Raw genomic sequence first — 12,683 nt, forward strand, 5'->3', positions numbered from 1 at the left:
TTTTTTCTGCGTAAAGAAAACAACAATAACGACTTTATTCAACAATTCTTCTCTTCCGTGTCAAGTCTTGGATGTGTGTTCACATATCTGGGTTCTACGTCAAAGCGAAGAGAAGAAATTGTTGAATAAAGTCGTTATTTTTGTTTTCTTTACGCAGAAAAAAATATTCTCGTAACTTCATAACATTAAGATTTTAATGATGTCCTTACTACCTTTCTGGGTCTTGAACGTATCAGTTGCGTTGCTGTCTACAGGGTGAGAAAGCTCTCAGATTCCATCAAAAATATCTTACTTTCTGCTATGAAGATGCACAAAGGTCTTACGAGTTTGGAACCACATGAAGGTGAGTAATTAATGACAGAATTTTCATTTTTTGGGTGAACGATCCCTTTAAAATCTTACCAATCTCAAACTTTTGAATAGTACTACTGGTAGTGTATTGTCTACATGAATACATTTCAGTGATCCCTTTTGAGATACTGAACCGATTAATGTTCAAAGTCAAATCTGAGCAAAACCACTTGAGAAGCACTGATCTAGTCGTCAGCATTTGAATATTCAAATAGCGTATCTTTATCAGAGTCGTAGCCTCACGGGCACAGCGCAGATAGAGAGAAAGTGGGAGTATGAAAATGCAGAGGGAAGAGAGAGACGGTAAAAATCGAGCGATGTAACAGCCCCGCCCCCTTTCCAGTTTATATATGTATGAGGGGGGGGGCCCTCACCTGACTGACAGCTCTGCTCGACCAATCAGCTTGCAGCGAACGCGCGAACGACAGGCAGAATTTGCCTGTCCCTGGGGAGACTGTGGAGGGAGTGAGTATCACAGACAGCTGGATGGATACGCGCTTCTCCGGTCCTCAGTCCGCGGAGCGCTCAGCATCTCTTCCGATACAGCCGTATGGAGAAAGACTCCACATCTCTCACACGCTAAAGTAAAGCTAAAATAAATTTGGATCTAGATCTCTCTAACAACCCCGCAAGTCTGGAGCTCGATCCCGCGGTTGAGAGGAAAGGAATATATTATGCGCTTCAAACAAGGAATCTCATTCTCTCCGGTAAGCGCGGCTCTCTCACGCTCTCATGACTCATGAGCATCCTGTGTGATGAGGGATTTTAATAGTGTGCCAGTGCAGGGGGCTTGAAGCCAAACGTATGGTATGCGCTCAATTAATATTAGAATCACTTCTAAATGTATATTTTTATGTTTTGTTTTAATCATTGCGACGTTTTTGATCAGAAGCTCTGGGCACCCGCGTGCGAAATGTCGTAATCTCGCGCAGAGACTCTACAGGTATCATGGGGAGGAATAACTGTGAATCCAATAATGTGATGGATCAAGAGGAAATTATCGATTTATGTCTCCCCAAGTTACTGCAAGGGATTTTAGAGATTTTAATGTGAGTAATACATAACAATTATAAGGTATATATGTTTATTCTATCACCAGTTTGTATTAATATCATTCTGAGGAAAAAAAAAAAAGCTTAGTAAAAGTTCTCAATATACTTGCACAATGAATGCTGCATTGTCAAAATTGAGAATTTAGACAGCAACTTTTGGCCAAACTATTCTTGCACATACTCATCTGGATGTTACCTATTGCGTTAAAACAAAGGTTTATCATTATTTCTGGACAATTAGCTTTGTTCATGCACAATCAAGCCTCATATCAATCAACCCTTGCTGTAACACTGTGTGTAAAATTTGTGACAGTCACAGATGAAATATGCTACATATTGCTACAGTGAAATATGACAAAAATATTTTACGCCACAGCTCATACAGCACCTCACTTTAACAGACATCACTCGGCTCTGCTTTAAAGAAGACCTATGTTATTCTTCAGCCTAAAATACAAAAACATGCCATCTACAAACTAAATACAGGTTATGTTTGCTTCCTAAGTCAGATGGTTGTGATGTGGCAATATGAAACAAACCGGCTTGAGATTCCTTAGCATAGTTCATGTAGTTCTGGAATAGGACAGTTAGGGATCTTATAGTAGTACAGTTGTATAATAAAAACATTTGGCTTCTCTTCTGGTAAGCGGTTACAAAGTTTGTGTTTTTGGGTTGGAATCAAAAAGCAGTAGGTTAATGGAAGATAAAAAGGTACATGGAAGGAACCAAAAGGGGGCATGTATTTGGTCTAAGCACCACTGATTTATGGTATTTGCTCCTGCCTCATGTGTATCAACAAGGTGTAGATGGGAGCGTAGAGATGAGAGAGAAATCAATAGGGACAATAGAAGAAAAAAATGCTAACATGTCTTGAGACAGGGCTGAAGAATATGCGACAGAAATAGCTGATATATCTATAGGGATTCTGTCAGTAGTGCTGAAGCGTAATTAATTGCTGTCGTGCAGTGTGTTCACCAGCAGTGCGGAGCAGGTGAGAGCTGTAGGACTATATAACACACACACTCTCTGACGGTGCCCGTGTCAGCGTAGTATCTTAGCTAATTATACTTCACACCAGGCGTTTGAAGTGACACCATGTAGTGTGATAGGAAACAATGCTGATATATTACGGCACATGGGGGAAAACACACTCATGTAGTCAAGCTCATAACTCATGAAGTAAACTTGGTTATCTTGTACAGTTTTTGAACAGAATAGAATCAAGGGACAGACCAGAATAGAATAGAATAAAGCAAACAAAACAATAGAATGGAATAAACAGAATGGAACAGAATAAAGAAAAATCTGAAAACCTAGGAGAACTGAATACAATATAACAGGAAAAAAGCAGAAGAAAATAAAATCTTAACATACTAGTGAATAAACAGAATAAAATAAAAAAACAGATCAAAAGAGTAGAGCGGAATAGAATATTAAAAGCAAAATGGAGTATAACGGTAAAATAGAACATAAATTAGAACGAAATAGAACAGAATATAGAAAAATAGAATAGAAATACACATCCGTAATAGAAAACATAAATCAGACACAGCAGAACAGAACTGACCAAATTAGAAAAGAGCAGAAAAGAATATTAGGATTGAGTAGAGTAGAATATAATGACATATATAAAATGGAGAAGAATGGGATAGAATAGAACAAAACAAAACAACACAATTCAATACTGCAGAAAAAGTAAAAAATTTAATAAATAAAAAACACATTTGCGAACAAAACTGAAAAACAGAACAAGAGTAGAATATATTAAAAACAGAATAGAAAACTCAATAGAATTGAATAAGAATAAAACAGAATTTGACGAGAAGAGCAGAACAGAACAAATTAGAAAAGAGCAGAACAGAACAAATTAGAAAAGAGCAGAACATAATATTAGGATTGAGTAGAACAGAATGCAATAGAAAAACAGAACAGAATAAAATGGAGTAAAACAAAACAGAATTGAATACCACAGAACTGAGAAAAATTGAATACTACGGAAGAAATTAAAATAAAACAAAATACAGCAGAAAAGAACAAAATAGAATAATGCATAATGAAACAGAACAGAATACAAAAAAAAAAAAACGGAATATAGTACAACAGAATATATTGAAAACAATGACCTAGAACTGAATAGAATAAAGTAGAAAATAGAACAGAACAGAGTTTTAATTGAACACAGCAGAACAAAATAGAACATAGCGTAAAACAGAACAGTACAGATTATAAAACATTATAGAATTTATTAGAGAACACAACAGAATCATATACACCTGACCAGAGCTGCGTTTCCCAAAGCATCGTAATAAGCCTAAGTAGATCGTAGAACCATTGCCACCAATGATCTCTAAAAAAGCTTTTGAGAAACACATTGCAGATCAGAACAGAATTAGACAAAAGCATAAAATAACAATAGAATTGAGTAGAATAGAATGGAATACATGGAACAGAACAGAATAGAAAAACTCTGTTTTCCAAATCTCAATCAGGTATATCCACAGCGTGATAGTTTTACATGGTGGTAGACAGTGTTAAAAGTCAACTTACAGAGATAATTCATTTCAATTCAAAGAGTGACAGCAAAAGAACATTTCAGATGAATCTGTAAATGAATTAAAACCAAAGCAGAAGGCAAAATGAAAAACAGCCGAACGTTGCCTCTTTGTTCCGACAGCTAATATTTCTGCTATTGAAGCCAAACTAGAAGTGGACCTGAAACCACGCAGGTGGACCCACATGGTCAAGGGCTAAACGTTTAATCCATTAACTTCACCGTCACAAGAGTCTGCCGCTGCTGGGTTTTAAGTATTCTGCCCACCGCACACGTTTTTCACTCTTGCTTTCAGTCACTGCGTGGTATGAAACAAAACCTGAGCAGCTCCCTCAGATCCACTGCATTCCCTAAACGCAAACCAGAGGGGAAGGCGTTTCGCAGACTGCGTTACGCCATCGTAATGTGACAAGGTGTCACCTCCAATTCGTGATGTCCTCCCCACACATGCTTCACTAGAAGCGCTGCCCCGCTGCCAAAGTACGGCGAGATTTCTACCTTGTGAATAAAACATAGCGCAGCAAGGCCACTTTAGGTGGAGTCTGTAGCGTTAGATGAGTGGATGGAAAAGAGAGAGTGTGTGGGTGTGTGTGTGTCTATGTGTGTTAGTTTCATGAGTACTTTCTCTAAAAGAGGCAAACCATAAATATTTCAGGTAAAGTGGTTGGACTCTTGACTCTAGGAAAGGAACGGTTGTCAACAAAAAGTTGTGATTAATGCAGATAGACAGAGGAACTGCTGTTGGTACTGTTCAGACAAAACACACTACAAATTTCCACTGAAAACGTCCTTAGAAAAGACTAGCAGTGCTAAAAGCAAACAACATCTTTGACAGCTATCCCTTAGCCAATCACTACATACTTCATGTTTAAAATATGGTGGGATTTTGGAGATTTTACTGTGGGAATTCCAACATTACATCCAGCTTTGACTTCTTTTAGAATAGATTTAAAAAATATATAATTATATAAAATGTTATACAAAATTATATATTTTTAAAAAATAAATAATTCAGTGTTGTTACTAATAAGAATTCATTAATTAAAGTAAAGCTTCAATAAAATTAAACAAAAATATTACACTACAAACTTAAACTTGAAAGAACTTTACAAATGTTAAATTGGCAACTAATTGAAATAAAAAAGTTGAAGTATTAAAGTAACTAAAACCAAGATAATTTAGTAAATTTAGCTACACACATATATATATATACGTGTAGCTAAATTTACTAAATTATCTTGGTTTTAGTTATATATATATATATACACACACACACACACACAAAAACAAACGAATAGAAATGACAGAAGCCAATTCAAAATATTAATAAATACTATGATAGTATAATAAATAAATCTGAAATAACAATGTAAAATTGCTGAATCACAGGAGCAAGAGTGTTGTACTAAATATCTGTTCATTTTTAAACAATGGTTCAATAACAAGTTGAGTAATGCAGGAATTTTTCACACCAGTGTCTGCAAAATGTGCAGAAAAAAAAAGAAGTTAAAAATAAATATAAATAAATTAAAAATGCATTAAATAAATTAATTAATTTAATAAAAAACTTTTTTAACAAAAATCTTAAAATTTGATATTACATATTCTTTCTGCTTTCTAAAGACATCATGAGTTGAAATCAAAATTATTACTGAAAGCCACAATTTTCTTTCAAGAATGTACACCTCTCAATATTCTAATTATGGGTAGAAAAAGAATACAAATGAATACAAAGTATGTCAAAATAATACAATGTAAATATTTCCCAAATAATAAATATTTTACACACATTTATAATACTTTTTGAATAAGACATTCTGACTTTCAAAAACAAGTTTCAAGTTAAAATCAAGACTGCTTCAAATATAGTCTGACAAGCAGATTGATACTCTCAGTGAAACGTCCCAATAGAACACCACATGTCCAATCACATTAGACGAGCAGCAATAACTGTTGTATAAACCACAATTAATCACCCATAAAATCATGTCATAATAGTGTTTACGTTACATTATATACATCTCTCCAGATACCGTGCATCTGTGTGCATGTGTAATGCATGTGTCGACCCATGACTCAAGTGAACCGAGCAGAAATAGTCTGCCCCTTTGACCTTTTCCAGCATTCAGCTATAGAAGCACTCTCTACTATTTCAAACCCCTGTTTCACATAATGAAGTGAGCACAACACACATGAACCGTAGCTGAGGGCTCTCTAAGTTAAGAAGGACACATACATGAACAAATCAAATTAGTGTGTGTGGGCATCTTTAGCGCAAAAGCTCTTAACAGAAAATAGATGGAAATGGGAAAGATGGAGAGCGCATGAGAGAGATGTGTGTCCTTGTGTGTGTATCAATACTTGTTCACACTTGTGTTCAGCTCAGTGCATCCATGTTGTGCTTGTCATAGCAACAAAGAGCATGTTCTCAGCAAATAATGTCAGTTCATTATCTGTTAAATAAATGAGGCACTTGAGAAAAACAGCTTTTGAAGCCGATTTAAATGAGACAAATTTGCAGTTAAAGTCAAAGTGAAGACATTAAAGTATCAAGCAGTTATATATTATATACGGATGAAACTATATATTTTAATTATTTATATATATATTTATAATAATTTTACACAGGCACACACTGAAACTAATATATATCAAAATTCCATCAATTCGAAATCAAGAAATATTTTTTGACATTAATATTTAGAAATGTATTTAATTGCTACACACTTTAGTTAGAATATATATGTATGTATATACACACACACACACACACACACACACAAATTTAAACAAAATGTAATTAAGAAATATTTATATATTTAAGAATATAAATTTAAGAATTTATTTAATAGACATATTTTATTTAATTTATTTTATAAATCTATTTATTAATTTTTGATTTTAGATATTTATATTTATATATAAAACCCTGACATCTACAAAAAAATAAATTAATAAAATAAAATAAAAATCGATGTGTCTTTTTTATCAGTTACTTTATGAACTGATTCATTAAAACAAATCAGACTTTCTAACACTGTCTATACTGTCTATAAATAAAAGATGAAAATAGGAGCGCACATCTGGTTATCTGGCTTGGCTGTAAAACTGTGCACATAAAATGTAACATAAAAACAGTGATGTTTTTGCTATTTTTCATCTAATTGCTTGTTGAAAAGTCACTGCTTTTAGTTAGTCTCTCCTCAACAGGGCAACACACCACCTAATTCTCATACATCAGACAGTAAGCAGCTTCTGAAATAAGTTTACAACCTCATAATTTGTATGGCTGTTGGGATGAATAGTGATCTTTGCACAATCCTGGCAAAAAAGCAGACTACAGGACCAAACAGATGGCTATGCAAGGAGAAAGGAGAAAAAAAAAATGCTCCCACCTGCTTGTGTTGACTCGCTGCCATAGTCGGACTAACATAAGCACACTGTCCTACAGGAGTTCTTTTGCAAACCTGCTCCTATAGTGATACTGACAGCTTCATCTAGCACAGGCAAGCGGCTTTGTGCTTTCTGTCCTCAAGGTTGCAAGCCAATCATAATTTCAACATATGAAGTAAGATCCAGAAAATACACTGAGATATTCTGTGTAAGCACCCAAATTTTTATATTTATATTAGGGCTGTCAATCAATATCATTGAACGTAAACCTTATCACAAACCTCACAGTGCACAGCAATCTATTTTGCAATCAAATTAACAATCTGACCAAGACAGAATTAGAGTGCTGTATTTTAAAGACAATCTGTCAATTTGATTAAAAACTGATTTATATTCAATGCCGTGTTGAAAAACACAGACCACATCAGTTTTTCGTCACTATATAAAAGGTTAAAGATTAACTTACTGGGTTGCTCACTGTGTAATGCATTCAAATATAGTTTTAGTCAGCCATACAAGAGGTACAAAGCACAGAATCTGAGTTCACAGGCAAATTTTAAAACGTCTTAATTAACTTACTGTGCCCACTGGCAGCTGCCACAGAAAGACAAAATGCAGTGGTTATCACTGAGCCCTTTGGGATAGCACTTCATTGCGAAATAATTGCCCCTCTGTGCATTCAGCTGGCTTTAATGTCTATTTATGAGACAATAAAAACCAATGTTAGCAATGCCCTTAGTATGCTTGAATAACACGTTTGTAAGAAATGCAAAACACAAATTAAATGCGCTATGTATGACAAGAATCAGTTGTTAAATTGGCTTTCATATAAATGCGGTTAAAGTAAATTATTATATTCACAGCGCATCATAGCGTAGAAATGAAAGCGTGTTACAACAGATTTAAGTGTCTGGCCAGTCAGTCGCCAAATAAAGCTCATTATCTCACAATTACAAAATGATCTACGACAGAAGTAAGACGGCAATGCATACTGATGCTCTTATACGCACAACTCATACACTAAACAGAATGGTTGTGATGTATGCAGATTTTCTTAACACCTGCCCTCGTGCACATAAACCTCCTTGACATTTGAATATATTGCGAGAGCAGTCCCAGTGGTCACATGATAGATGTGGGAAGGGTAGACATATGAGGTCAAACCAGCAATAATGTATTATTTGATGGCACGAAAAAGCAATAATACCTTCACTCGTATGGTCTAAATATATCATCATGCTCCTAAATGCCAGTATGGCTCTTCTTGACGCTAATGTGTCACTGTATTCATTTCCTCTCTCTCCTGTCTCTTATTTTCCACAGATGGGAAGTGACGAGTGTGACTGATTGAACATAATAACGATGGCAGACAAGTGGTCCACCCTCCACAGGAACCTGAGCTCACCCTGCAAATTTCCACTTTCCCTGCTTCCATTCCCCTAAGGATACGCTGACCTTCACATATGCAGCCTGCATGACAACCCAAAACAGGGTAAATTGAAAGGTTGCTACTCTCCGCCAAGGACGACAACAGGCAAACTTGCTGCTTTGGGGGAATTGCCATCAGCAGAAATACACCCTGTTGTCATAACAAATGATTCTGTTTGTGTGAATTTAACGCCTCTAACACCAGACCCCATAAGGACCAATTACAAGCTGAAGAGAGTAGGACCAAGATGAAAGATTTGCTGTTTGCAGTTTGTTTGCTGGCGCTGACTAACTCAGTTCAGGCCTCCGAGTGGAGGGTTGTGTGCCTCAAGCTGTGCAAATGTGAAGTCCGACCCTGGTTCTCTCCCTCGTCCATGTATAATGAGGCTCCAACTGTGGACTGTAATGATCTAGGACTTCTGTCTCTGCCGGAGAGGCTGCCCTTAGACACACAAGTACTTCTATCGCAGGCCAACAACATCGCAAAGATTGACAGTCCTTTGGACTATCTGGTAAACCTAACAGAGGTAGACCTATCTCGAAACAACGTATCCTCATTGAGTGATGTCTATCTAGGTCACCTTCCACAACTTCTGTCTTTGCACCTAGAGGAGAACTGGCTAAGCAGCCTTCATGAGAACTGCCTTGCACACTTCCCAAACTTGCAGGAGTTGTATGTTAACCATAACCTTCTCGCCTCGATCAGTGCAAAGGCTTTCCAAGGGCTTAACAAGCTCTTGAGGCTCCATCTTAATTCAAACCAGTTGAGGGCCATAAAAACAGAGTGGTTCCGGGACCTTTTCCAGTTAGAAATCTTGATGATAGGAGAGAATCCAATTGCCAGAATACAGGACATGAATTTCAAGCTCCTTATCAATCTCCGCAGTCTTGTGCTAACCAGAATGAACCTCACTGAAATCCCTGACAGTGCCCTGGTTGGACTCGATAAGCTGGAAAGCGTGTCATTCTATGATAATATGTTCCCAAAAGTACCTCAAGCTGCTCTCAGACAAGTGCAGAACCTCAAGTTTCTGGACCTTAACAAGAATCCCATAGAGAGGATCCAAAGGGGTGACTTTGTGAACATGATCCATTTGAAAGAACTTGGCATTAACAGCATGCCGGAGTTAGTTTCCATCGACAGCTTTGCTGTGCACAACCTACCAGAGCTGACCAAAATCGAAGCGACGAACAACCCCCGACTTTCCTACATCCACCCGAATGCATTCTCCAAACTCCCGAGGCTCGAGTCCTTGATGCTCAATAGCAATGCACTCCGGGCCCTTCATCATGTGACGGTGGAATCCTTGCCTAACCTTCAGGAGGTGAGCATGCACTCCAACCCAATTTACTGCGACTGTGTCATCCGCTGGATCAATATGAACAAGACCAAGGTCCGCTTCATGGAACCGGATGCCCTCTTATGCGCAGGGCCCTCAGAGTTTGAAGGTCGGCTTGTCAAGCATGTGCATTTCCGTGAAATGGCAGATATCTGCCTGCCACTAATATCTCCGGAGAGCCTTCCCGAGCAGGTCAATGTGGGTCCAGGGGATTCAGTGTCTCTGCACTGCAGGGCGTTTGCCGATCCTGAACCTGAGATCTACTGGGTAACACCTTCAGGAGAGAAGATTTTGCCTCAGATGGTTTCCAAGAAGTATCACCTGCATCCTGAGGGAACATTTGACATTTATGGCATCACAGAGAACGAGGCTGGGCAATACACCTGCGTGGCCCACAATCTCATAGGTGCGGACATGAGATCCGTCTCGGTCATAGTAAATGGGTACTACCCACTGCCAGCAAATGAATCCCTGCACATCCAAGTCAAAGGGACTGAGCCACATTCGGTGAGGATTTCTTGGGTGCCACCCAAGGGCAGTATTGTGTCGAATATTAAGTGGTCAACCACATCCCAGCAGCGCTCCTTGCAGTTCACCACCCATGTGTTGTCAGATGTAAAAATGTTCAACCTCACACACTTGCAGCCACTGACGCAGTACGAGGTGTGTGTGGAAATTACAGACCTGCAAATTAGACATTTGAAAAACTGTGTGAATGTCAGTACAGCTGAGGTTTCAATTGGAAAAACTGATGATGGTTTCGATGACGGACTGATAATCAGCATCACTGCACTGCTTCTGATTGTGTCCGTGGTGGCCTGTTCGTTCATTTGCATGTTGCGGAGGAGTGATCACCTTTACAGGAAATTACGAAATCAGCAGTCTGAGATATTACCCTCTCACATTAAACCAATCTGGGGGTCAAGGGCTAAAGCCAATGATTCAGAAACAGACTCCAAAATCTCAATTTGAGAGAAGAGCAATGGTTTGGGATGCAGTGGACACTGGACTATGCGTCTCTAATATCTCTCTCAATCTGATACCGACTCACACCACTGGATCATTATGAAATGGATTCTGTGTGGTTTGTGGTCCAAGACATTTCTTGCTAAATCTGACATTGATTGCCAAAAAGCCACTAATTGTTTAAATGTCACACTTCACTGGGGAGCATGAAGAGAATCGTTATTTCATGCGGGATCAAAGAACAGCACATGAAAGGTTGTGCTTGACTATTTACACAGAGCGCAAAGCCTCAGTGGCCGAGTCTTTTTTTTTGTGGGCTTGTAGCAACACTACTTGTGCTGTGTCATTGGTAAAATAAACAATGTCAAGTTTATGATGGACTACGCTTTGTAGAATAGACCATAACAGGACACATGTACTACACTTTGTGATAAAAAACATTTATACAGAAAATGACAACTTGTTTTCATTGTAAGTGTTTTACAATTGACTAATTAAACTGTCAACTGAGAAGACATAAACGTAAAAGAAACAGAAGAGATGCACGAGATGAAAAGAACAACGTGAAGTCAGTTACATAAAGAGTATGTGAAAATACATCATTAACTTCAAAAGCCTTTTAATGTGGCAAAAACCCTTGTGTATTTTAACCAAAGTCTAAATTTCAGATAAAAATAACTTTTTGATATTTACAGAGGCTAGCCCTAAAATTGGATGTGCCTGGGAAGTTGAAATACGAGAAAATAGTGCAAAATGAGGAGGTGGTGTTTTTCAGTGTGAGGGTGGGGTTTGTGGGAGAAAAAAATTCACAGAACTCATTGACTTTAAGTCACATTATCTTCTCTTTCATTAAAAATCCAATAGGAATTCCAACGCTAAACTCCCACAGGTGATGAATTGCCGTCACAGAACGAATGATGTGGAGGATTTATCAGACTTGCATGCTCATATATCACTGGGGGTTTTAGTACCCAACACATGGGCTTTTAGAGTTGGGCCATTTGTCACCTACACAGCAGCTAAATTATTCGCCATTATAGCAGTAGGTACCGAATAGGTCAGCAGGAATGAGCTGCATCTGGTCTCTCTATTTCACAGTGAGCCTGGTGAGACATGGAGGGCATTATGGACACAGCAACACCTGTGGTTCACACTGAGAGGGCAAGCAATGAGTCAAAAAAACACAAAGGTTAAGGAGAGGACACCTTACCTAATTCAATTCATTTCAACTCAACTCAGTTTAATAGGTTTATTGTCTACCTAAACAACTGACCTCATGAGGCAGTTTTGACATGCGCCATGGTATTTCTTTGTCATGCTGATGCAAAATGATCAGTTACAAAAATACAACTTTTTCAACTATGCCAAGAACTTCAACTTATTAGTGCATTTTATTTGTATAAGTCAAAGCTTATCATTAACTGTCTTCAAGTTGGATATTGTGACTTTCTGAGTTGAATTGAAAACAGCATTAGCAAAGATGGATAAATGACCATATGAAGCGAGAGGATAGTAGAGAGCGCCTTCTGCAGGCTGAAATCACAAGAGGGCAACACAAGACTCATTCGATCAACCATAACTTTCATCAAGTACAAGGACACT

At 37.8% G+C, this 12,683-nt stretch overlaps 2 protein-coding genes across 5 annotated transcripts in view; one reads left to right on the forward strand and one right to left on the reverse strand.

Annotated features, from left to right (window-relative positions):
* immp2l (inner mitochondrial membrane peptidase subunit 2) overlaps positions 1–12,683 on the reverse strand; it is a 105,489-nt gene that overhangs the window by 11,800 nt on the left and 81,006 nt on the right. The window lies entirely within an intron of this gene.
* lrrn3a (leucine rich repeat neuronal 3a) lies at positions 699–11,528 on the forward strand. The gene is made up of 2 exons (XM_058767826.1): positions 699–1,058; positions 8,671–11,528. The coding sequence occupies exon 2, from the start codon at positions 9,024–9,026 to the stop codon at positions 11,085–11,087; it is 2,064 nt and encodes a 687-aa protein (XP_058623809.1). The 5' UTR covers positions 699–1,058; positions 8,671–9,023; the 3' UTR covers positions 11,088–11,528.

This window comes from Onychostoma macrolepis, chromosome 25 (assembly GCF_012432095.1).
Source record: "Onychostoma macrolepis isolate SWU-2019 chromosome 25, ASM1243209v1, whole genome shotgun sequence".
NCBI classification, from domain to species: Eukaryota; Metazoa; Chordata; class Actinopteri; order Cypriniformes; family Cyprinidae; genus Onychostoma; species Onychostoma macrolepis.

Bases quoted from the DNA above. Each gene is read 5' to 3' on its own strand.
- lrrn3a (XM_058767826.1), top strand. From the start codon at position 9,024: ATGAAAGATTTGCTGTTTGCAGTTTGTTTGCTGGCGCTGACTAACTCA.